General features: G+C 39.2%; 2 protein-coding genes across 6 annotated transcripts in view; one reads left to right on the forward strand and one right to left on the reverse strand.

Annotated features, from left to right (window-relative positions):
- Positions 1 to 1,413: 1,413 nt before the first annotated feature.
- On the forward strand, positions 1,414 to 18,158 carry HELB (DNA helicase B). Its single transcript, XM_059816765.1, has 13 exons — positions 1,414 to 1,606; positions 2,950 to 3,324; positions 5,768 to 5,994; positions 7,368 to 8,240; positions 9,269 to 9,440; positions 10,241 to 10,382; positions 11,351 to 11,481; positions 12,536 to 12,620; positions 14,108 to 14,167; positions 14,751 to 14,955; positions 15,830 to 15,964; positions 16,231 to 16,680; positions 17,179 to 18,158. The coding sequence occupies exons 1-13, from the start codon at positions 1,414 to 1,416 to the stop codon at positions 17,263 to 17,265; spliced, it is 3,135 nt and encodes a 1,044-aa protein (XP_059672748.1). The 3' UTR covers positions 17,266 to 18,158.
- Positions 18,159 to 19,707: 1,549 nt separating this feature from the next.
- Positions 19,708 to 24,667, reverse strand: part of GRIP1 (glutamate receptor interacting protein 1) — a 232,440-nt gene continuing 227,480 nt past the window's right edge. For all 5 annotated transcript variants that reach the window (XM_059816079.1, XM_059816077.1, XM_059816078.1 and 2 more), the window contains 2 exons: positions 21,497 to 21,643; positions 19,708 to 19,944 (listed from right to left, as the gene is read on the reverse strand). In XM_059816079.1, the coding sequence (XP_059672062.1) occupies positions 19,708 to 19,944; positions 21,497 to 21,643 (384 nt within the window). The remainder of the gene's footprint in view (positions 19,945 to 21,496; positions 21,644 to 24,667) is intronic.

The raw sequence follows: 24,667 nt of genomic DNA on the forward strand, positions 1-24,667 counted from the left end.
GAAGCTGGGCAAACTATCTGCTGCTGTGTCTGGACTGGTACATTATTTAGTGTAGTATCAGGCATTTCTGCGTTGCACTTCTATTTGGAGTGCAAAACCACCCAGTTACTTAGTTTCAAACAGAAGGATCCACCAGTCTTTGCACCAGTACTTACTGGTTTTACCTTTCCTTTAACCTGCATGCCAGTACTCTAAAGTGGCAGCAAGACATCCTTAGTGGCTTGCAGTTTAGTTAGTGTGACATCAGTCCAAAGCAAAACAAAGGAGAATCTGGAAAAAAATACAGTTAAAAAATTAAAGAGGGGGCAAATAAAAATACAAGAGTCAGCAAAATGGGTTTTATTTTTTTGAAAATAAACCTTATCAAACGAACTGAATTCTTTGATGAAAACATATACTAGCTGATAGGGGTGAACATGGAGAAATACAACTATGTGACATTTTGTTAAAAAAAATAGCGCTACATAATAACATGGCAAATATTAAACTATTAACTACTAAGCAGTGAAAACCAGTTTAAAACAGAACCTAGAAATACTTGCTTTCATCACTGAATAGCAGGATTTCTGGGGGACTTCAGGAGAGATCAATACTAAACATGATACAGCTTGGTATTTTCATCGATGAGCTGCAAGAAAACATGGAACTACTGTTTGATAAAGTTTCAGAAAAGGCAAAGGTCTGCAGTGTTGAACAAAAGCAAAGACCAAGCAGCTACGTGAACTACCTGGGTTACAATCCAGGGAAGAACAGGTGCTTTTAAATGAGGACCTCCCAGCAAATGACTTGCCAGTTAGACATAATATTGTACAACGTTGGGGGGCAGCTGTGTGAAATATAGTAGGATATATTGGAGATCTGCTTTTATGATTTGATGTTTTTGTGATCGGGGTCATGTAAAGACACAGAATTGTCACCCGATTTATTAAAAAAATGCATTGTTTCTGCAGTAGGGTACCAATATACGAGTACAAACGATGGCAGGGTGAGAGCCGGGGGTCAGGGCTCAGCCCTGCCCACGTCCAGCCTGTGGGTATTCCACCCCGAGAGGTCACACCGCAGTTACCATTTCTCCACACCCGCCGGGGCACAGGCACCAATTTTGTGCGTTACCCATTACCCTGCCACGACTCATCTGCCGGGCTCCAGCCGCCAGCAAGGCCCGCACCTCCAGCGGTGACATGGCCTCCTCAGGCTGCCCTGCCACCGCCGGGAGCACAGCGGGGCGGCAGCCACCGCCGACACCCGGCCGGGGCTCAGCGGGCCACAACACATAACGCCGCCGTGCTTAACTAACCATGGCGCTGCGCCATTCCGCTCGACGTCTCCTTCCGCGCCGGGCGCGGGGCTGTGGGAGGGCCGGGCCCGGGCCGGGCGGAGGGATCCCGCGGGAGGGCGCGGCGCGGTCGCGGTATGGCGGTGGCCGGCGCGGGGCGAGGGGCGGTGGTGGAGCTGTGGGGGGTGCTGCTGCCTCCGCGGCGGGCGGCGGCGGGCTCGGAGGAGGACACCGAGGATGAGGCCGAGGAAGAGTCGTACTTGGAGGAGGCTGCGCTCCTGGAGGTGTCCGGGTCGGAGCTTGCGGCCGCGCTGCCCCCGCGCCGAGCCGGTGAGGGGCGGCGGGAGCGTAACGGGGCCGGGCGGCGGGCGGCCGGGCGGGCGGCCCCCGGCGTCCTCTGCCCGCGGCCTCCTACGGAGGTGGGTTTGGGCTCGGCCCAGGCCGCTGCCTTTGAAACGAGTGAACGGCACCCGGCGTCTGGGCCGGGCCCGGCCCTGGTGGGGCGGCGACGGAGCGCACGCTGCGCGGGGGCTTGTGGAGAGGCGGCTCTCCCGCGGCCCGCGTGTTCGGTCCTGTGCCAGACAGCCGCCTCGCCGGGGTCGGGAGGCTCTTCCCTGCTAATGTGGAACGTTCGGAAAGTAAATCAAACCGAAACTCCCCCCTTCCCCTGTGACTGAGTTCCTTACAAGTAAAGGGAAAATTAGTAGGTGATAAATCTTACACAGGTAGTAGAAGGGTAGTGCAATTTGCGCTTTTGTATGGCCACAGAATTGCAACAGTAAGAAAACATACAGTTTTTCCATTCAAGTTAACTTTACACAAAAAAAGTATTTTTTTTTTCTTTTAGGACATGTAAGAGTGTTGATAGTTCACCTTAATGATTCCCCACTTTCTGTTTAGTACTTGGAAAAGCAGGTGATGTTGGAGCAACTTCTGCCTAGCAAGAATATTTTCTCCGAAAATTGTTTTAAAAGTGGCTAAATTGAGCTAGGTAACAAGGGGAAAATAAATAGACAGGTTGTTATAGACCCAAGAGCTGCTGGTACTCTGGTGAGAAAGAGGTCCTGCTAAACGTAGGTGCCCACGTTTGTTCTGGTTGTAGCATTTAGTCCCTAATTGTGGGTTGAGGAATGGTGTGTTAATTTTTCTGAGGGAAAGAGGATGGAAAGAGGAGGCAAACCAGGTCATACAAAATGTTAAGAGTTTATTATATTAATTGCTTATAATTTTGGTGGTTTCAGTTACAGGAAGTATTTGGTATATAAATGTATCTGAAGAGCCTGTAGGCACTCTGATGCAGTGCTTCTGGCAAAAGTGTTTAAAATTGAATTGCAAGCTTCACTTGGCATAATTGGTATAATATTAAACCATATGCCAGTGTGTTTAATTGGCTTAATAAATATTCATATGCAAGTTTAATTTTGTAGTTGTGACACACAGAGAAGCAGTTTTAGTGCTTGTTTCTGAGGTTGGTTTTGCTTTTGTTTTTAAATACTAGTGGAAAGACTGACATCAGGAAGTTTATGAAAACCCCTGCTTTACTTTTACTACTGCAACTTATACAGAAGGCAAAAATAAGCTTTGAACAAACAAAACTATTTTAATCAAACCAAACTTTTAATCTTTATGACTATCAATTAATAATGGCTTTGTTTTTCTTTTCAATGATTCAGTTGTTATACAAGAAGACAACTCCAAAAAGGAGTATGAAGTAGTTGGACGCTTTCCATTAGTTGACCCTTGGTGGAGAGTTAATGTTAAAGCTAAAAAAATGGGGTCGAAGTACTTTGTGCAAGGATATCCATCATATTTTCTGCGGACTGATATAGAAGAAAACAACCGACAAGTCTTTTCACTCTTTCTTAAGGAATGTGCTGTTCCTGAGGATTTTAAAAAAAAGTTTTTTACTTGGCTTCCTATGGAGTCTATGCTGAGTTTCAGAAATCTTGAAGAAAAACTAAAACAGTTCCAAGTTTCCCACTTACAGACAGGGAAGAAACAAAGAGACACCAAGGATTATGACATCTTCTACTATGTTTCGAAATCATGTAGGTATAGCCTGTGCTATTTGGATTGTTTTATAAGCTAATGAGTTCTGTCTCAGATACTGTGTTCAAGATAATATGTCTTCATATGAAGTGTATATTCAAATAATTTTTGAACATGCAAAGATTCTTCTTTTTTTTTTAAATTTGAGGACAGTGGGACAGCTGACCAATTAAAGGTAAGCATACAGTTAGAAACGCGTAAGGACTTTCCCAAATTCTGAGGGCTTAGTAAGTAGAATTGTCTGTGCTAGGGATGCAGAGACACTGGTGCTGGCTTCCTATAGCTTATTCAGATATAACAAGGCTTACTAAAAAATGGTTTCAGCACTGCTTAAACATGGTGGTATGGCTTTTTAGGACAAATATGTTCAGAAAGCTGCTTCTTTGTAGTGCAGGGGAACAGTGAATGAGCTCAGTGTAGTCCAAATCAGCTGCACTAAATAGGCTATCTAAGTGTATTTGAATCCTGTGCATCTGCAGATGGGTACGGCTGTGCAGCAGAGTGCGGAAACACTGGAGTGTCCCCACACGGAGGTGGTTCAGGACTGCTAAGGATCCTGTTGTGGACTATGTTGGTGTGATTACATGAATGTTACAGATTGGATCAGGAGTGTGCTTTTGAAGCAAACATCCCTCTTGTCCCCATTGTGGTTCAGTCTCTGAGAGTATTGACTGTATTCCTGCTGGAATGAAACCCAAAAGGTGTGTTCCAGTTGCACACCTAAGGTACTCCAACCCCTAACGGGCATTCAGTCTGTGGGACCAGACAATAGTTTGTCTGAAGCAAAACACCGAAATACAGAAAGTCAAGATGCCTGGGACGTGTCTTCAGCGCTAGCTCTTTTTCTGTGCTTCGATGATCTGTTTCCATTATGCCACATTCCTGATGTGGACATAGGCAGTCCTGGGTTCGTGCTGTACAGAGCCACTTAGGTGTCGGTGCCGTGGGACTCAGTACTCTGAATTGGAGGAGGTCTTTGAACAGCTGCGGCTGAATTTAATAAATCCATACAGACAGGTTGGTGCTATCTATGAAGTCTTCCAGTACCTGGTTTACGGGGCGGTGGCAGGTCAAAAGATGGCAGTGACTTTTTTGGAGGGCAAATCATGTCTGACAGGAGAGTTCATAGCTTCTGCTAGACTTTACTCTAAATCACATGTGCATGGAGAGGAAAATTTTCACAGTACTATGGACTTCAAGCTTTTTGTTGTGTTTTTGTAAGGGTAGAAAAGTTCTTAACCCTGTTTCCGGACTTTAAATCTTTCCATGACCACAAAGAGGTGGGAATCTATAGTGGTAGAAACTTGGATCTAGTTTGCTGCTTGAGTTTTAATGGGGATATATGGATAGCTTCTGATTGAAGCTTGTCTGATGCGTTTATGAATCTTCAGTGATGAAGATTGCACAGTATGCCTAGGTATCCTGTTCTTGTAGTTGGCAGATTTTTCCTAACATCTAGGTTAAATGACTTTGACACAAATTAAGCTTTCTTCTTTCTCTACTATTGGGCAATAGAAACAACAATCCATCCCCTGGTATGTTATGTTGTTACTATATTACTGTTGTCACTTTTTCCTGGTTGTCAGTGTTACGGGCTCGAGCAGCTTGTTATTCAAGTCTTCATGATACTTTTGCCTAGAAGTAGTGTGTGTTGATTTTCCACTTGTAAATTCAGTATTTGCTTCAGAGGGAAAAGGTGTCATCTTTGCCTTTCTGTAGGTAAGACACTGATCAGAAAAAGTACTTAACTTAGAAAATGGGTGTTTTAAATTTGGAATTAGGAAGTTTCCTTAACACTTAATTAAAATTTGCGGGTTTTTTTCCTATGAAGAGGTAAAACTTCTAAAAGTCTCACTTTCTTCTAAAATTTGTTTTTTAAAGCAAAGTATAGAGCAAACCAGTTCCATTATCCCCCTTTTGCAGATCTCAAGACTGATCCAAACAGGGAAAGTGATAGCTTAAGTTTGGGGTCATTAAGAAGGCTAGTGGAGAGCACTGTTTTCCTAAGTTCCTGTACTTATATGATACTACAAATTTAGAAGCCTGTTTCCTTATTTTGGATTTTAAATGTTCTTCTGTACATCTGTATGAAAATTACCTTTAGGAGGGGCAGGCGTGGTGATGTCTGAACTGACTTTCTACAAAATGCTGTTGAGTAGGCAGTTTAAGCCAAATGTATAATATACATTTTCCAAATGAGTACATTTAGTTGCAGTTTTTATCTGTCATCTGTTTACATTTTTTTTTTTCCCCCAAGGCAGTTCAGGGAAAACAGACTATAAAATAATTTGAAAAGGATTACAAAGAATAAGAAATTGAAAGAAATTATGAATGTTTTGTATGTCGGGGAGGCAGAAGGATAAAAGCCAGAGTCAGTTTAAATTGCCTTTACAAATATCTTTGTATATTGCTTAAAACTTTCTTGGTTTATGGTGCATACAGTTGCAGGAAAGGCAGTATTGGTAGCTCTGACTTTTCCAATGATACTGGAATTCTTGCCTATTCTTCTGCCACGCCATTTTTGCTCTCTGTTGGATATGGTGTGTTGGCAAAGAAAGACTGAAGAAAACAATGGTATGGATGGTGAGGAAGTACATTTTCAAGACAAGATGCTAACAAAGTTGGATGAGATATTAAAGAATGAGCCATGGAAACTTGGATTCAGCAGGGTAAGTAATGTTAAGCAGGGTAAAAAGTGTGGTGTTACATTTTAGCTTCATTAGAATACAGTGCTGTTTCAGTTATGTTAAGTTTATTAACTGGGCATTTGTACGAGGTAAGCTTAGTTCATTTGGAAATGGATGATTTACTGGACTCAGTTTTAGCAAAGGGTTTTTTTTTTTTCCAGTTGGTCTACATTAAATCAGTCTCAGAAGATTTTAAAGGTGGTTTTGTTACAACCATTTGCTTAGTCTTTTCTACAAGAAACAGAAATTTAAATACTTGAGGTAATTCGGCCAAACGTAAGAAAAGTAATTTAAAACCCTCAATTGTACTTTTCAGTTTTACACTGGCAAATGAGATTTTCTGTTCTTAATGCATAAAACAGTATCTATGTTTTCATGGTAAGGTAGATAAGTTACTCTGCAATAGGTCATCTGGTCTAGCTGTTCTCCTTTTTTATAATGGGATTTGCGGTTGCTGCTTACCTTCTTGTTTTCCTTTGCTACGCTTGCTGTGTAACTTTGCTGCTGCACTTCACCTTAGTACTCTGGTACCTCAGATGGGAGCTATAGCTTAATAGTTCAGAAATGTGATTAGTTAATCCCTCTGTTTCGGCCCCCCGGTGCTTTTACTGACAGGTGTTCTGACTTGTCTTTAAGACCCCCAATTTCAGAGATTCAGCAGTCTAGCCAATATATTCCAGTGTTTTACATCCTTTCCTTTAAAAAGCTTTTCCTGATGTCCAATTTGACTATTCCTTGATGCAATATAGACTTGTCGCTCTCTTGTTTCTTGTACCAAGGACCTGCATTCTCACTGCAGTTTTTTTTACTGCTTGAAGACTTTCTTTAGCTTTTTCTCTTAAGGCTGAACAAGTCCAATTTGTTTTTTTTTTTTTCCCCCCTCAATAGTTCATCTTTTTTGCACATCTCAGTCTTTCACTGTTTTGTGGTAGTCTCTGTAAAGATTGTATATTTCTTGAAGTAGCACATTCAGGATTGGGTATGGTATTCTGGCTAATGCCTTTCCTGTGCTCTGTTTCTACAGCTGTTTGTGCCTTTACTTGAAATTGTGCTCATTAGGTGTGCACAAGTTCTCTCTAATATGCAATTTCTGCACCAGGTTTTTGATTTTTAAAGTTTCTGTTTTATACAGAAGGGTGACTGAGAGGAATTATCATTCCATCTTACTTTTAAATATCTTGCTTTCATATAGCTTGAAAAGCATCATAACTTTGTACATTGTGAAAAATACATAAATTTTTGTAGACTTCCACCCTCTGAATTGCAATTTGTATTTACTAGGAGGAATGTTACTGAGCGAGAGGCTAACATCTTCTGAAATAAATAAGTTTGCTTTTATTCTTTTTGGGGAGAAGATCACCTATAGGGAACTGAACCTTTCTTACTGTGAGGCAACGTGGGCCGCCTTCTGTCAGTGTGAACGTCTCCTCTGGAAGACTCCTGACTTGCAGAAGAATGCATTAATTCTGTATGATCAACTCAAGAAACAGTGTAGAGAAATGGGACACACTTACGAAGATCAAGATGAATTAGCTCGTTTTGTATCTAAAGATATGTCCATTGAGCATGCTTGGCAATCTCTTGAATTTTTGAAAGATCAGAATGTAGTGATTAGGGAGAAAAAGCTAGTGTTTCTGCCTCATCTTTACAAATCTGAAAAAGATATTGCAATGTATATAGGTGGCCTTCTGTCAAACCACTCATGGCAACTGGATGTTGATGTGAGAAAGATACTTAACATTTCTGAGACATCAAGAGAAATGGTAGATAACAAAATGAATGTTACCCAGGCTCATGAAATGGAACATCTGAAGGAAAATAGTCCAGACAATCATAACTGTGAAAATCACTTTCCTGAAAAGGAAGTGGCGTCTATGTCTGGTATCCAAAGTAAAGCAAAGGTAGACTTAGACCAGGTGATTGCTATGGAAAAGATCTGTTCTAATCCTGTCACAATCATAAGTGGAAAAGGAGGCTCTGGGAAGAGTACAATAGTTAGCTGCCTTTTTCGTCACTTAAAGCAGATGGAAAAAGAAGTGGAAGCTGCTTCTAAGGACTTTGAAGAAGACCTGGATGCATCTGAGGAATGGAATACCTTTGATCATCATTGGGAGTCAGAAAATATGTACAGAAAAAAATTTTTGAATGTACTATTTACTGCACCTACAGGGAGGGCGGCAAGCCTTTTGAGTGAAAAAACTAAGCTTCCTGCATATACACTGCATCAGGTAAGGAATTCTTTTTTTTTTTTTTTAAATTGGTTCTGAAAGACCTTTTGGCACCGTCCATTCTTGTTTTGAAGAAAAAAAAAAAGCTTATTATTGAACTGTCCTTATGAAATGTGTAGCTATTAATTTTAATGCTTAGGTACAGCTTGTCAGCATTTGAAAGTCAGCGTTACATTTTGGGGAATCATAAATCAATCATTTGAAATACATTATTTGCTGTAACTTTGGGATTTTTCTCTACTTATACACATCTCAAGTTTGTGCTTTTCTAGGGCATCTGGTCTTTTTAGCTTCTCACTTTTTTTCTTTTTTTAATTAAGACAGAAATACTTTCTAGATGGCAGAGCTGTTTTCTAGTGTCCTGTTGCCTAGCAATCATACTGATACCTGCACATACATGAAATCAGTAGCCTGGGATTAAACAATGAGATAAATTTCATTCACTCACTGTTTTCTTAATTACTGTTAAATATTGTGCAAATTTTTGTAGAAAAAAGTAGGAAGCAAACTCTTTGTTAACAAACGTAGGTCAAGTCTCTGTTGTCCTAGGTAGTGGAAGGTGCCAAGAAGACATTGGAGGTGTGGAATAACCTGTATAAATCAAAATTATAACAACATTAAAAGTACTGTGGGCTTATTTTATCTTTGGGGACTGGATAGTTGCCTGTTCCCCTTCCCCATGCAATGTTGGGGACTTATAAATGTCAGCAAGTTGTAGTAGGAGGTGTTCTGTTACTGAGATACCTAATGGCTGACCTTCTATCCTTTAGGGTCCCTGCAGAAAAAAAGGGATGCATTTCTGTGCTTTTATGTAAGTAAGTGTTGATAATCTCAGCTAGAAATGTATTCACTAAGGAGGAAAATAAGTCTGAATGATTGAGTCTTCTGGGTCTTTACAAGTTTAGGTTCAGGATTTTAGATAATAGCTCTAAATACTACATTAGAAGATACCACACTGGCTACCTTTGTAAGACAGTTGTTTATTGTTGATTAGTGTCAGAGCTTGATTTATTTTGATTTGTTTCTAGATCATCTATAGTTTTAAATTGTGGAGGCAGACTGAACAAGTACAGCCATGGAAGTTTTCTACTGTGACGATTCTGATTGTGGATGAAGGAAGTTTGGTGTCTGTACATGTTCTTAGTTTAGTTTTAAAGCTCTTGTGTGAGCATGGTCAGCTTGCCAAACTTATTATTCTAGGTAAGTAAAACAGCAAATTTAGCATTATACAATATTTATTAATACATAATATACAGTGTAAGTGTCGGAGATGCTGCTGGTGTCACCGAGTCTCTTAAAAACCCCAGAATGTTACATTGTTCTGTACTTGGGTGTTTCCGCTTATGCATAAGGTCAGATGAAATAGACAGTTTTCCATCTCAACTGTCAGTATGAAAGTATCAGTATCTCCATTCTCTGTTTAGTAGAGTTTTGTCTGATTCTGAAAGTATTATGACTTCTATGTGGTAGCCTATTACATCTTGCAACTTGAAAACTTTTCTGATTTCCTTAGATTTAAAGAAGCGAGTGTTAGCATATTAATCACATGTTAGAAGGGAGGTTTCATGTCATTCTTAATGCTAGGATCATCTTGTTTTAATTCAGAAAGGAAAACGAAGTGTAAAATCAACATTTTCTGCTTTCTCAGAGGTTTGCTTTTTGGCATGCCTTTTATGGCATTTGTTTTTAAATATGTAACTTTCAAAATGTGTTTGAATAAGATGTGATCACTGTCAGTGTTCATCATGCAGTGATTTGCACCTGCTAGTAAAGCATTACTGAGCGAGGAGTATGAAAAACTTAAACTACACTACAGCCTGATTGCCCAAACAAAGTTTCTTAGGTTCTTGAAAGTTTTATTTCATGTGAATTGTATTGAAGAAGCATGTTACTATGTAGAGGGTTGAGTATTTATTCATTCTAGTGTTTTTTTTTTTCTAGACAGTTTTTAACAGATAATCTGTTACTGCTTCTCACAAACACTAATTTGCATTGTTTAGGTGATACTGGACAGCTACCAAGCATAGACCCAGGAAACATGTTAGCTGATATCTTTGAGGGTCTAAAATCAAGAGGCTTTTCTGTGGAACTGCGAACTAATCACAGAGCTGAATCGCAGCTAATTGTAGATAATGCATCAAGGTAGGATTTCCTTACATATGCAAGAAGCATTCTTGTAGTAGGCCTGGTCCGTTACCTGCAAAATAGTACTGCATCCAGATTTGACTCTAGTACTGCTTCTGTTACAGTTTCTTATTCAAAATCGGAAACAGTGGTTTTAAAACCAAACCAACCCCCGAACAAAAACAGCAAAACCCCACAAATTTTTCCAGGAGTATATGTATTGGACAAAAAAATGTGTGTGCTGGAATACTTCTGAATATTATGGGACTTATTTCACTATAAAATACTCTCTGTTGTTTCCAAATGAGTTGTGCCATGCACAAATCACTTTATGCCTTCTGAAATGACTTACAATGGCTTCTCTAAAAAGGAAGTTTTAAAGACATTGCTGGTAACTGTGACAACAGCTGTAGCAGGCTGAATTACATTGGGAGTTTAGATGTCAAGGACCATTAAATCACAGTTTCTTTTTATTTTTTGCTGTGTTAATACCTAGAACCTCTAAATGTTTCTAGCATTTGCATTACTTTTGGTCTGGAATAATCCTGTTTACTGTCAGTGCGTGGTTTCTTTTTTAAACCTCAAACAACAAAATTTAGGTCCGAGTGCCCAAGACCTTTTGATGTTGTTTGAAATTTGAGAATATTCTGAACATTTGCAAGATGTCCAGAACTACTAATTGTTTTACAAACGCTCACCTTTTTTTTTCGGTAACACTTCTGTGTTACTCCAGTCTGCTCCCATAAGAAGAACTGTATGGGCAATCCTAAGTATCTACTGCAGTGCTGAAGGGTTTAGAGAATAAATTACCAATTTTTTTAATGTGAAATTAAGTTATGCTCAAAAGGAAGAGTTTTTGGTGTATGTAGTGTAGATGACCAAAAATTTATAAATGAACTTCAGGCTGATGCAGATGATGATACAGTGGAATCCTTTAACTGGAAATAATTTTTCTTTTCTGTTTTCCCTGCACTGCTCTGGTCAAGAATCTCTCACCGGAAGCTTCCTGAATTTGATGAGGTGCTGACGGTTTCTGGTTGGAATGAGGAAATGGCAATGCCAAGCCCAGAGAAGAAATTCATTCTTATTGCTTTGCCTCCTGGTGGGGGTTGTGACAGTACGTGTGTACAGTCAGTTTGTGGTCTTGACCTTCCCTTTGGTAAAGCATAGATTATTTGGCTGGAACTAACATTTTGGGAAGATTTTAGCCTGGTTTTGTTTGTGGTATAAATTTAAATGTGAGATTCATAGTTTACCTTTTGCCTTCTGTAAGTGCATGCAGCAAGACCCCTAAGTGCAAAGGATACGCTGTAGAGCTCCAGCTCAGCAGTTACATTTTGAGATGGGGGTGATACAGCTTCCACCAGTGTAATCAAATGTGATTGTCTTTTTATGTTGTAGCTGGAGCTGTCAAACCTTAAAAGATTAAATTTTGCAGAGGTGAATCATTTGAGTAAACAGCAGCTGTAGCAGGGTGGCGTGTTGGACAGGAATGTGCTCCCAACTCTAGAATCAAGTTAGGAAAATGGAAGCAGAGGGGATACCAGTATTTCTTTAAAAGTCAGGGTTTGGAGTCAGGGTTAGGGCCACTGTTTTTGGTTTTTTGACCTTTATTGGATAAGTGGATTGAGTGGCTTCTACTTTATATGCATCAAAAAGCTTCAAGTGGGATGTGGGGAAAAAATAATGCAAATATTATCACCTTATCTTACTGTAGTAACTTACTCAGCAAACAGAATACTAAAAACGGATTTCTTCTGTGAAGTCTAAAGGTATAGGTCTGTGGCTTAAAAATGTTCTATCTTTACCTCTTTAACATGCTGTATCAAACCCTTATTTTGCATGAAATACGCTCAATGCAACTGTTTAACACAGAGAAGTAAGAATTTCTCTCCTTCCATATCACTGTTGTCTCTCAGATTTTAATAGTGGGATAACTGCATGATACGTTTTGGAGCGAGTATATATGTGGGTATTTTGTGGTATGGGGTTGTTTTTTTTGGGGGGGGGATGTTTTTATGTGTTGGGTTTTTTTGTTGTTGTTTTGAACAAGTTGAAATATCATCGAAGCAAGAAATAAGCAAAGGCAATTTCATATTGAGTTATGTTTTTCTTTCTTAAATTGTTTGTTCTGCATATTTTTATGCCTTACCTTTTGTCTTCTAAAACAGATTTGCAAACTGCCATAAAGACTTTACTTAAAAAAGGACCAGGATTGCAGGATGCCAAACAATCGCAGTTCATTGCTTTTAGAAGGTAATGGAGCATGCAGGCAGACATTGAAAAAATCCTTGCTAGCAGCCGCAATCTAAAAATAACTGAATGTGTTGAGTTGGAGGCAATATCATGAAATTACTAGAGAGAACAACAGGCCAGGTGTCTTTTCCTGTACCTTTTGGTCGCCCCGAGTCTCTCCATGGAGAGCTGCTTCATTTTTCTATAAGCTTAATGTTATTTTGCACCATGATTTCTGCCTTTGTATTCATGTTCATCTGTACTGTTAATGGTAAAGAAACAAAGGATGGACATAAGTGGTCAGTTTTTGTAGTAGATTCTCTGAGAGCCTGTGCTCTGGTGTTTGCAGTTTCTGAAGAACTGTGCAGTGTTCTTCAGAAGCAAAAGGTGAGGGCTTGACTGCAGGAGGAACCCACAAAATACAAAGAAATGTTCATATTCACACATATCCCATTGTGGCAGATGTGAATTCCAGGGTGCGTGATGGAACATATAACCTACTGTCTATGCATGCTTCTGTCACAGGTGGACACTGATCAAATGACAGAAGATACTTGCATTTTGATGCTGTGAGGAGGGCCAGATTTAGTCATGTGATCTGGCAGGCATTAGTGCCCCTGCTGGGCAGTGGCTATTGCCTACAGTTTGGATATTTGCAGCACAATACTCGTCATTTAAGAAAGGGTGTGGTGTAGTGCTCTAAACACTTTGAGGAAAGATTGGAAAGGTTAGTAATCACTGATAGTGTGAACCATCACAGGCCATCCATACTGAACATCACAGTATGGATGGCCTCACAGAAACACTGAAGGGATAAGTGACGTGTCCAGTAGTACCAGAAGTCCATAAACTTACGCTTCTGCACAAAAGGGTACTTAAGAAAAAATGCTTCCACTTTTATTTGTGAAGAACCTTTTCTCAGCAATTAAAAACCACCCACTATTTACAGGTTACTAGTGTGCAAATAAGCAATTTATAAATTTTAGCTAGTTCACCTGTTTGTTCTGAATGCTGAATAACTCTGAAATAAATTTTATTTCTCCAATCTGCATTGAGGTACAATACTGTTATTAATGATTTCTATGTAAGATTCTTCTAGAATATATTTATAGGTACTTAATCTGCATTTAAAAGTTAAAATTCCAGGTTTTTAAAAAGCAAAGAAATCTTCTGACTATTTTTAATACATCCACAGACAGAAAAGAATATATCCAGGCTTTAGTTTTTCTTTAGTTTTCTTCTTTATCTTAAAAACAAATCTAGCTAATCTAGGTATGCATCGCAAACATCCTTGCCTCACTTTTTATGGAATTTAGACAAAACTGTTCCTTTACTGGTCTATCTTCTAAACTCTGAATCAGCGATTGTTTTAAATTGTTGTTGGAAGATGATCATAGCTAAAATGGGCTTTTTCCGTTATTTATAAATTAATGCTAATGTGACATTGCATGTAATTGTATGTTTTGTACATCATGATTTTGTTCGTGTTCTTGTTTTGTATGATGTAGGCAAGATTGCGATCTAATAAATGAACTTTGTTGCCAGCACTATTCAAATCATGTAACCAGGTAAGCCAGTGTTTTGCAATTTTTCCTGTGAACAGTTTCACTTTGTTTTTGAAAGTGTTACAGCCAGGCCAACAACCTAAATTGAGATTGTAAAACTTTTAGTGTTTCATCTAGATCTGATTATTTATGTTAGAAATCATTTATATAATAAACTTTCTTTGATGGGTTCTTTAATCTCAACCTGGACTGTGAACAGAGATAATGTAAACTGCCTTTTATTTAAATTGTCATTCTGTGAATTCCAAGATTTTAGGTTACTGTTGAATATTTAAAATTGACATAAAAGCAACTTGAAAAAACCCTCAAGGTTAATTATTTTTTTGCCACTGTATGATTTCTAAATAGATTCTGAAATATATTTGGAAGCAGGATTTTGGTGCTACTCCATGTTATTGTTTTATACCAAAAGGTTTTACAAAAGTTCAAGAAACATCTTTTAAATGTGAGTTGTCTTAACTGTTTTGAACATTATTAAGGTTTTTAATCTGGCCCAAGTATAGAGAGGGGAAAGAGAAGAAATACTGAGAGATGGTAAATGCATACTTTGTAAATACATTTCTCCCTCTTTCCTACTCTGACCTAGAGACCATAAAAACAGACTTTCATTTCAAATTGATGACAAGATTTCCTGCATGCGGAATACATATCTCAAGGATCTCTTGCCAGACCGTGGTTTCAGAGAGGATCCTAATCGCCTTGAATGCAGAAGTGGAGAAACCACCCTGACTAGAGAGACTGCTGAGGAGGGCAAACGACTATGCAATGGAGATATATTTTTCATAACAGGGGTAAGTAAGTCCTTGCTGCAAGAACTTGCACAAAAAATCCCAGTGGTAGCCGATTCAGTCCTTGTTGAATTCCCAGAACAAAGCAATTGATGCTTTATAATTTAAGTTTATAATATATACTTAGTTATTCTCCTAAACTATCATATGAAAGGCAAGAAGGAGGTAGACTTACAAGAGAGAATTAAAAAAAATCTCTGGGCGTTTTTGTAAAATGTGTTTCAGTTGGTCTGCTCTGTCCAGTGTAAATACATTCTGTAAATACCCAAATGTATTGTAATTGAAATGGATAATATTTTGGATATAGGTAGAAACATAGCCTTAAGTAAAGAATAGAGCTAATGTTACAGCTTGAGCTCTCCCCTGGCAGAAAACTAAGCTGACCAAAAAGTACAGCAATAAAACCTCTGTATTTTTCTGCTGTTCAGTGAGTTGAGTTGACTTGGCAGAAGGTCCAGTGAAAGTATCGGTATTTGTGCATGGGAAAGGGGGTCCATACAGGGTTGGCAGGAGAGAGTAGGCTCTTCTCCGTTTGTGGCAAGAAATTGTTAAGCAGCGGTCTCACTGGTATATTTCACTGTATCCTAGGATAATCCAAGTTTTCTGGGGGTTAAAACTGCCATTCTCAGCATTTTTTTACTGAACAGAAGGAGTTAGGGTAGGCTTTGTACAGGGAAGCTATTTTCTGTGAAGGTGGTCAGTGAAAGATGGCAATCATCTGGGTTTAGTGTCTTCTGACACTATTATTTCACTCGGTTGATATTGCAGCTTTTGTAAATTGAGGGAAAGCTGGAATATGGACACACACAGATGTATAGACATTGATCAAACTGCTGATACAAGCTTACTGCCGAGTGTTCTTGTGCTATTTCTTTAGGATGTAGAAATTGATAAACAGCGCTTATTGACCATCAGCAGCACATATGGCTCCACATTCACTGTCAAGTATAAGGCACTGAAGAAGCTATGTCATATAAAACATGCATGGGCCAGAACGATTCACACATTTCAGGTAAAAATGAAGAAGCTATGAGCTGATAAAACTTTCTCATGGCTTTATCTTGCTAATGCACTGTTTTTTCATGTGAAAGGCAGAGGCTCTCTTGAAACTAAAATTCATTGAATGCAAGGTAGAAAATATTCTTGAGAGTGTTCCCAGTTGTCTCCAACTTCCTTGTTCTTGTATGGTGTGGTGGGGTTTTTATTGTGTGTGTTTTTTTTTTTTAAACTACTTAGTGGAGATCTTGCTTTGATAAGGCGTTCTTAAACACGTTTCAGGGTTCTGAGGAAAAAACTATTGTCTATGTCGTTGGCAATCCTGGCCGTCAGCACTGGCAGCATGTGTACACAGCCGTGACCAGAGGACGCTGCCGTGTCTATGTTCTAGCTGAAGAGATGCACCTCAGGAGAGCAGTCACCAACAAGAACATGCCCAGAAAAACTCGCTTACAGAGATTTTTGAGAGAGGCAATCGCAGAAACAAACAACTGTCCCAAACAAATTTCCTCTCCCCTGACAAAGAGCTGGCAAAGTCAGGAGCTTGAGACTCGGTCTGTTTCGGCAACTGAAGGTGCTCCTGACCCATCTGAACCTCCGACTGCCTTGATTAAGCAGGAAGGGTCAGCAGTTCTCAGTAAAGAAGAGCAGATGGGCAATTTGCAGCGAAGTCCATGTAAAAGACAACAAAGTCTTGCAGAGAACTCTGAGGATGCTACGAAAGTACCCTCTGTAAGTATTGCCTTGCTGAGGAAGTTTAAAAAACTTCTGCACTCCCTTTCACAACCACAAGTCACCTGGATACTGTTACGATTGTTTTATTATTTATTTAATAATTTTCAAGATGGTAGTTCGTGAAGCAGTCAAGTTTGGCAGATGTTTTCCCAGAGTAATATATGACTATTAGGGAAAAATAAGTTATAATGTCAATAGCAGTAAATTTAGACATCTTATTACTCATTGGCATGATCTGTTGGCTAGCTTAGCCTATATTAGCTTATTCTTTGTGTACAGAAGTCAGTTTTTAGGAGCTGACCTGCTGTGAAAGATTTTATATAAAAATGTAATCATTGAAGTTGATTTTTATACAGTCAAACATGCTTAACAGATGCTTTTTTCATTGTATCTAATTTCTGAGCTCTGTCATAGGGAAAGAGCTTTTTTTGAAGATGTTACTGTATTTTAGGTCTGGTTCAAACTCTGATAACATTTTTTGTTTTGTTTTGACAGACACTACAAGATTCCCCACTTGGGTCTTCCAGACTTAAGAATCTAACTTTGGGACAACCAACGCCTAGGAAGCTTTTCAAAAGCTAACAAACAATTAACTGCCCTCGTTACCAACCTTTCTTGAACCTGTTTTGTTCCAGATTTTTGAACAGAAAAGCTGGGTATGCAGACAGTTTTCAAAAGCTTTCCGGTATTTGCATGTTCTGTGAAGAACAGCTTGTTTTAAAGTAAGCCTTTTATATTTTCAGTGATCTGTTTTTAGTAGGAGATTCCTTGGTGTGTCAGTCATCAAAAATAGTATCATTCTTTTCTTTTGGTGAAGAATGAACTTACAGGTCTTATGGGATCCAGATGTTCCTTTAAAAAATGCATGGGGATTTCTAGGTGTAAAGATTGTAGCCGTCCATACCAAGATTTATTTATCCATCTCCTAATGCTACAGAATTGATGAGAAGCTCTTACTGATGTGCCAAAACTGCAGTTTGCTCTTGAGTCAAAAAATAAATAGTTTACAAAGGGGACTTCAGATTTTTCTAATGTGGCAGAATTATGGGCACGAAGCTTTGATGGATTATGGAGTTTAATCTTGTTATAAATAGAACAAGAAAGTTGCAATCAGTGACACAGAAAACTTTTTTCCCACTTTGTACTTGAAAGAGATGTAGAACTTGCCTTTGCTGCTTTAGCTAATAGTTATATGCTGATAATGATCTTGGTAAGTAAGAAAAGCAAAATTCCAAGTCAGAGTTCAAATAACATTCCACTTTCAACCTTTTTTTGTGTACTACGTGGCTTGCTGCATTGTAGTTTTCGAGATTAATAAGCTGAACGTTTAATCAAACATAAGACAAATTGTACTAAAATTTGGACGGCTTGCTTACTTTATCAATTTTTTTTTTTTACACATGGCAGGAAAAAGTGTACCATATATACGGTATTTTTTGCTAAAACTGTAGAAAAAAAGATGTGAAAAATAAATGAAGTGGAAAAATGCTACCCCATTTTTAATGTCTTTAAATCACTGTTTATTTCAATTTATACAGTTTTTCCATACAAATATTTGCAACAGTTTGAATTTCAAAAAACATAACATAGACGATAAATATCATGCTATTAAAGTATTAAATTTGTACAAAAATACTTTACAGTTTAATACTTATTTGTTACAAATAAAAATACATATTTAAGTGACTCATGAACTTTTTTTTTAATGATTCAGCATTAAATGTCATTCTGACCCTTTCCGGCAGTGCTGAAATAGAAATCAGAGATACTTGTGTGTGCAGGGCAGGTGAGCTTGTTTGTGTATTGGAAACAGCAACAGGGATACAGTTAAACAGTTTAAATTGACCAGAAACAACTCTGTAAGGTGACTGCTTAGATAGGGAGACTCTACAAATGTACAAATCCAATATCTTTATATTCACCAAGAACAAGAATTACCAATAACAACTTGAATACCGGAATAAACCAAAGCAGCTGCTGGTGAGCATGAAAAGCAACTGGCAGTATTTTATTGCTTGGGGGGAGAGGAGAGATTTTGCGTGATGTGTTTGTAAAATATGTTTACAATTTTAAATTCTAAAAATGTGTTACAGGGGGTAATGTTTATCATAAGGCTGAAAACAAAGCTATTAAATGGGACTTTTGTCTCTTCAAGAAACTGACTTAAAAAGCTCATGTGTGACAGTACAAGTTTACAGGTTTATGGATCATTAAAGAGTTTTTGTATCAATCTTCCACTGACATAGTTTAAAAAAAGCCATCTTTTAAAACCTTTCTAATTTGTCTGAACTTACTTTATTCTTGTCAGTAATCCTCCTTCAGAGGTTTTATCCTACTAAAAAAGTTTCTGCTTAAAAATCCCCACAGATTGCAAGACATACTGTTAAATATTTCATTGCATAGGGAATAACATACGTTCTAACAAAATTTACCAATGTGGGGGAGTAATGTTCACCGCATACTGCAGCTTCCTATAAGCATTTTGTTAAAACATCTGAACTGTGCTTTGTCTGAAGAGTGCACCCTTCTTGAATAAAGGTCCCCAAAATCACAAATCTAACAATTTAACAAGAAAACCCAGTGTAGCACACCACTCTTCCTTGACCATCAGACAGCACCTTTCTGATAAAATGTTTTTAAAAACCATGTAACCAGGACACCATTGTTAGCAGAGGTTAACTCTGTGCTTTTCCCTCAAACAGCAGCTGCTGATGAAGGGAGGGGAACATTTAAAACATATTCAAAAGATCTCCCCAGTTTCTTATTTGGGGGGAAAAAGGCCCTTACGATTTTTCGTACTGTTGCTAATGCTAGATTGTTTAGAATGGAATGACTTGACTTAATGAAGAATTAAACTTTTTTAAAAGTAACCACGCATTAATATAAGCCTTGAGACAGACAGACTGACCTCCTGTGCTTTTTAGTGCTATATAGCACCTGAGCTTCAATCTCAGAGAAACCTTAAAGGGATTTAGCACCATAATTGTCTTCTGTTACCAAATGTCCCACTAAAATAATTTTCTGCTATAATGTATTTGTAGGATCCCGTGTCTCTGTATTAACATTAGCGTGTCCACTCTTCTGAAGGAAGACATTATTCTGACCACTCCACTCCCCACTCGCTGAAGTCTGTTGTTCTGAGCTTCCTTTCTGAGATGCCAGTGGGTTTCTGCTGATAACCAGTTCCAGCTTATTGCCAGATTCTGCAATGAGGGGCACAACTAGACAGCAGTCAAAGTCTCTGGTGCGAACGTGGTTTACCTGAATGATTAGAAGATTGATTTTTGTTATCATTTCAGGAAAAAGAAATGAGATTGCAAGAGAAACGGATTTATCCTTGAGACTATGGAACCTGATTTAAATATTCCAGGTAGCGAATCTTAGAATGGTTTGGGTTGGAAGGGACCTTAAAGTTCATCTAGTTCCAACCCCCCTGCCATGGGCAAGGACACCTTCCACTAGACCAGGTTGCTCAAAGCCCCATCCAACCTGGCCTTGAACACTTCCAGGGTTGGGGCATCTGCAACTTCTCTGGGCAACCTGTTCCAGTGCCTCACCACCCTCACCCTGAAGAATTTCTTCCTAATATCTAATCTAAATCTACCCTCTTTCAGCTTAAAGCCATTACCCCTTGTCCTATCACTACATGCCCTTGTAAAAAGTCCCTCTCCAGCTTTCATGTAGGCTCCCTTCAGGTACTGGAAGGCTGCTATAAGGTCTCCCCAGAGCCTTCTCCAGGCTGAACAACCCCAAGTCTTTCAGCCTGTCTTCAGAGGAGAGGTGCTCCAGCCCTCTGACCATCTTTGTGGCCCTCCTCTGGACTCTTCCAACAGGTCCATGTCCTTATGTTGGGGGCCCCAGAGCTGAACGCAGTATTCCAGGTGGGGTCTATACAAGACTATTTAACCATGCTGTCTGGTCTGAAGACACCAGTTAAGTTTTCTACCCACCCTTTAACAGAATGTAGCTAAAGTGGGCATAGTTGCACTGGTGATAGCTGTTGGCAGCTGTCACAATGCCCGCTCCATACATGACATTTAACAGCACATAGTTTTTCTGTCTTTCATGGTGTTCATTAATTTAAACGCAATAAGAGCACATCTAAGATTCCAATTCAATTCAGGTCTTCTCTGGTTTTAATTAATATATAAAGTATTTTATTGGGCTAGTTGACAAAAAAATTTAGTTTTTCAATCATGATCCAACTTGGCACTGTGGGAAGTGTGGCGCTTAGTGAGAATTACATTATTACAACGACGTCAATCAAAAACTTGGATTAAGCACAGAAACAATTCTCAAGTATCTATCAAGAACAGCAAAAACTTACAAATCTGTCTGGAAATGCCTTAAAAAATTCCAGCTTCCCAGTGAGTATTTGTATGTCTCCTTTAGAGTTCTGAAATACCTAATATTCTGAAAGAATTTTTTTCTTTAAATATGATTTTACAGAGAAATCTAGCCTTAGTGCCACTGCATAAAAGCCCAAGTCAATATGAATTGCTGCCTTTTCTTACTGAGGGTCTCAGTGATTTACAGGGCCTGTGGTGCAGAGCAATTACAGTCATTTGTCCTTCTTCCTGTACCGCTACACATATCCTTTCCCAGCAGAAATAGAAAAGAACAGTACTGCTCATAATTTAAAATATAATAAGCAATGCAGATAATAAAAGTTGTTCCACTTTATGCAATTCTACAATCAGGTCTGTGTACACAGATACCCAAACACCCTGCAGTGGGATCACAAATCTTTGTAAAAAGTAATCTGCATGTCATGTCCCTTCATGGTAAACCTTTGCGATACCAGAAACTTTACCTGTAAAAGTCTGTCATATGGTTTTAAACCTCCCAGATCGCCAGGGCCAGCTGGTCGAATATTTTTAACATACACTCCTTTTTCCAATAAACCATCTGAGACACTGAACCCAAAGTCTTCTCCATCAGAGTCCTTGTACAAAGTTACCTGTGGAGGTGATTTGACATGATGAGAAGGGAAAAAAAAAAAAAATAGTTTGTCCACATTTCTACAAGCACTAGGCAGGCTTTCTTCCTAGCATGTTTTGGTTTTGTTCCCCCGCCCCCAGTAGAGAGCTCACTTACCTACTATCAGCCCTTTTCAGGTCTGCTTGTCAGCTGGAAATCTGTGGGGTTTATCCCACCTTTTGTGGTGTCATTTCTTTGAGTCTTAGTTTTTTTCTACCCTGTTCTCTAGTTGCCAGGATCTGAGTACAAGCATCCAACTTGTCATCCAATTAAGTTCAGTTTTGTTTCAGGGATGAAGACCTGGCCTCAACCAAACAATTGGTGTCATGTCTTCCAAAACTTCCACAGGGCATAAACGCCACTGGCACCATAAGGCCTGGTTTCAGCCAGGCTATGGTTCATCCTGTAAGGCCTAATCTCAAAAGTGCTCAGTATGACAGTTACAATGCAATCTTTTAAGAGAGTATGAATAAGGCTCCTTCAGCAAGAGCTTGCAGGCCGTGTTCTTACAGTCACATAGCCAAGAGACAGTCATTCAAAAGCAGGAAATAGAAGTTAATAAAACTACTTGTTAGGAGAAGGTTTTTCAGGTGTTCAGAGGACAAGTCCTTGCAGGTAGTTTTGTGAATTGTTACTTGACAGAAAAGGATTCAGACTTTTTTGTAGGTATGTGGTATGCTTAGGTTTTTTTTTATTTCTGTGAGGTGCTTTTTTTTTTTTTCCTTGCTTCTCTCTCACATCAGGAGTGCAGACCCATGAAAGTAAATTGTGTGAGTCAATGGTGTGACATCTGACTGACGCACTGATGCTGGCACAAAATGTGTGCGCAGATACAGTCACACAGTCAAAATCGGGCTTTTACTGCTATAGTTTTTTTTCACTTTGGGTTCAAAATACTGATTCAAAAAGTACCTTGGCTGATAAAATGACAACATAAAGAATGCTCTGTAATTTTATAATGGCTGGGTATCAGTAGTGCTCCATGTGCTGCATCCTCGTGTGTGCCAGCCACTGAATTCCTTTCTGGTGTTTCTGAATCTCAGAATCGTCAAACTGGTGGGGACTTTGGGATGTCTCTAGTCCAATCTCCTGTTCAATGCAGGGCCAAGGCTGATTTCAGATCGTGCTGCTGAGGGCTCGGTCAGTATTTCATATAAGAATGCCAAGGCACAGCAGTGCTGAGGCACAGCGCTGGCTGGTGCTGCTTTCAGAAAGCTGCCGAGATCCTGCCTTAACTGCCATTGTGAAAAGGTAAGCAAGAACAGACAAGGTTGTCTCAAAATGGGAGTGAAGGATTTGGTCAGATCAACAAAAGAGCACAGATAGTTGGGTGTGGGGTTTTTTCTTGCTCTTTGCAGTTTTCTTGAATTTACTTGGCTTTAGTGCTGTATCAACAGTGCTTTAACCAGAATGAAAAGAGGCTCACTGGTAAGTTTGGTAGCTATCCTGGGCAACAGTTGAGGGAAGTTAGATACAACGCCAGCTGCTGTAGCATTAGCACCATTTTATCCGTAGATGTGGACGGTGCATCGCTGGGCTGCTGGGAAAACATCTGTCTCATGCCGTGGTAAGCACAAATACCCCCACACAGTATTCGTCCCTTACTTTACACCCGTTCACCTCAGCCCTTGTTTTTCTCCCTCTCTACAGCACAGCGAAGCAGAAAGCCACACTTAAAGTCCCATGAACTAAGCTGAAGTCTTTCTCCCTTTCAGTGACTTTTTTGGGTATGAGCTGTCCTTTTAAACTTCCCAGTGGCTGCTGTGTTTAAGGTCTTTGCTTCTTTTCTCCCATCTTCCCCCAAAGTAACTTCTTGCTGAACCTGTCATACTTCCTCCATCTCAGCGTGAACTTTAGGAGTCAGTGGGCATTTCAGCTTCTGAAAAACCTATCTGCAAATTAAAAATAATTCATCATAGAATGATTTTAATTTGTATCAACAATGGCTGTACCAGCAGGACTCTGGGAAACTTCTAATAGTTTGTTATCAACAGAGGCTTTTGTTTGTGATATCATAGCATGTCTAACATGGCTTTGATCTGAAATATGTTTGAAGCTGTTAGGAAAGTGCTGTAAGACTACCATTCTACAAGACTAAAAAAAATAAATAAAGGAGGGCGATATATTTTAATGAGAGATTTGTGTGCATTTCCTGGCAAGAATGAAAAATAATTAGCACTGGACCAAGACACAAATTCTCCTCAAATGAGATGATAACTTTTTTTCCGCACTGTCACAAAGGGTGGGAGTGCTTCATGTTAACTGCTTCTTAAAGAAGCCTTGAAAAGTAAACATAAAAATGTGATACAGTGCCTAAGAGGAGAAGACTTACTTAAAATACTATGCACTGTTCTAGCACAGATGGCACAACTTCTTTTAAAAGGAACTTCCCCTTTCCACTTGGTCTTTTTCTTTTCCCCTTCCTCTTCCTTCAGGCACTGGAGTTAAGTTGACCTGGATCCAACCTCAGATGAACTATAAAAACCTATGAAACAGGGGACTCTGAAGTCATCTAGACAGTATTCTTGTCCTAAGGTAGGATCAGCTGCATCTAACCCATTACTGAGACACATTTGTCTGTCGTGCTTTTTAAAATCTCCAGTGATGGAGACTCCATAGCCTATCAAAGTAATCCCTTCCAGTGCGTCAGATGTTTTCCTTAGGTCTAAACTAAACAGCCCTTGCTGAGAGTTAAGCTTGCTGCTATCCACAGGGAACAAGATCACTTTATTCTCTCCTTCTCTGCAGCAATGTGAAACAAGGATTCTTTTTCTCTGGACTCTGTTCAGTAGGTTAACATCCTTTTTTAATTTTCAGACCCCAAACTGGACACTCAATTACAGTCAAGACCTTATCAAAGCCAAGCTAGAGTGAAGAATAATTCTGCATGTACTACAGAGAGTGGTTCCATTTGTATGGTCTAGGACAGTGTTGCTTTTTTCCTATTTTTAGGAGTGGTCTATTAGCAAACAAAATACATACAAATTCTGTTCTACAGATCTAT

Source organism: Gavia stellata, chromosome 4 (assembly GCF_030936135.1).
Source record: "Gavia stellata isolate bGavSte3 chromosome 4, bGavSte3.hap2, whole genome shotgun sequence".
NCBI classification, from domain to species: domain Eukaryota; kingdom Metazoa; phylum Chordata; class Aves; order Gaviiformes; family Gaviidae; genus Gavia; species Gavia stellata.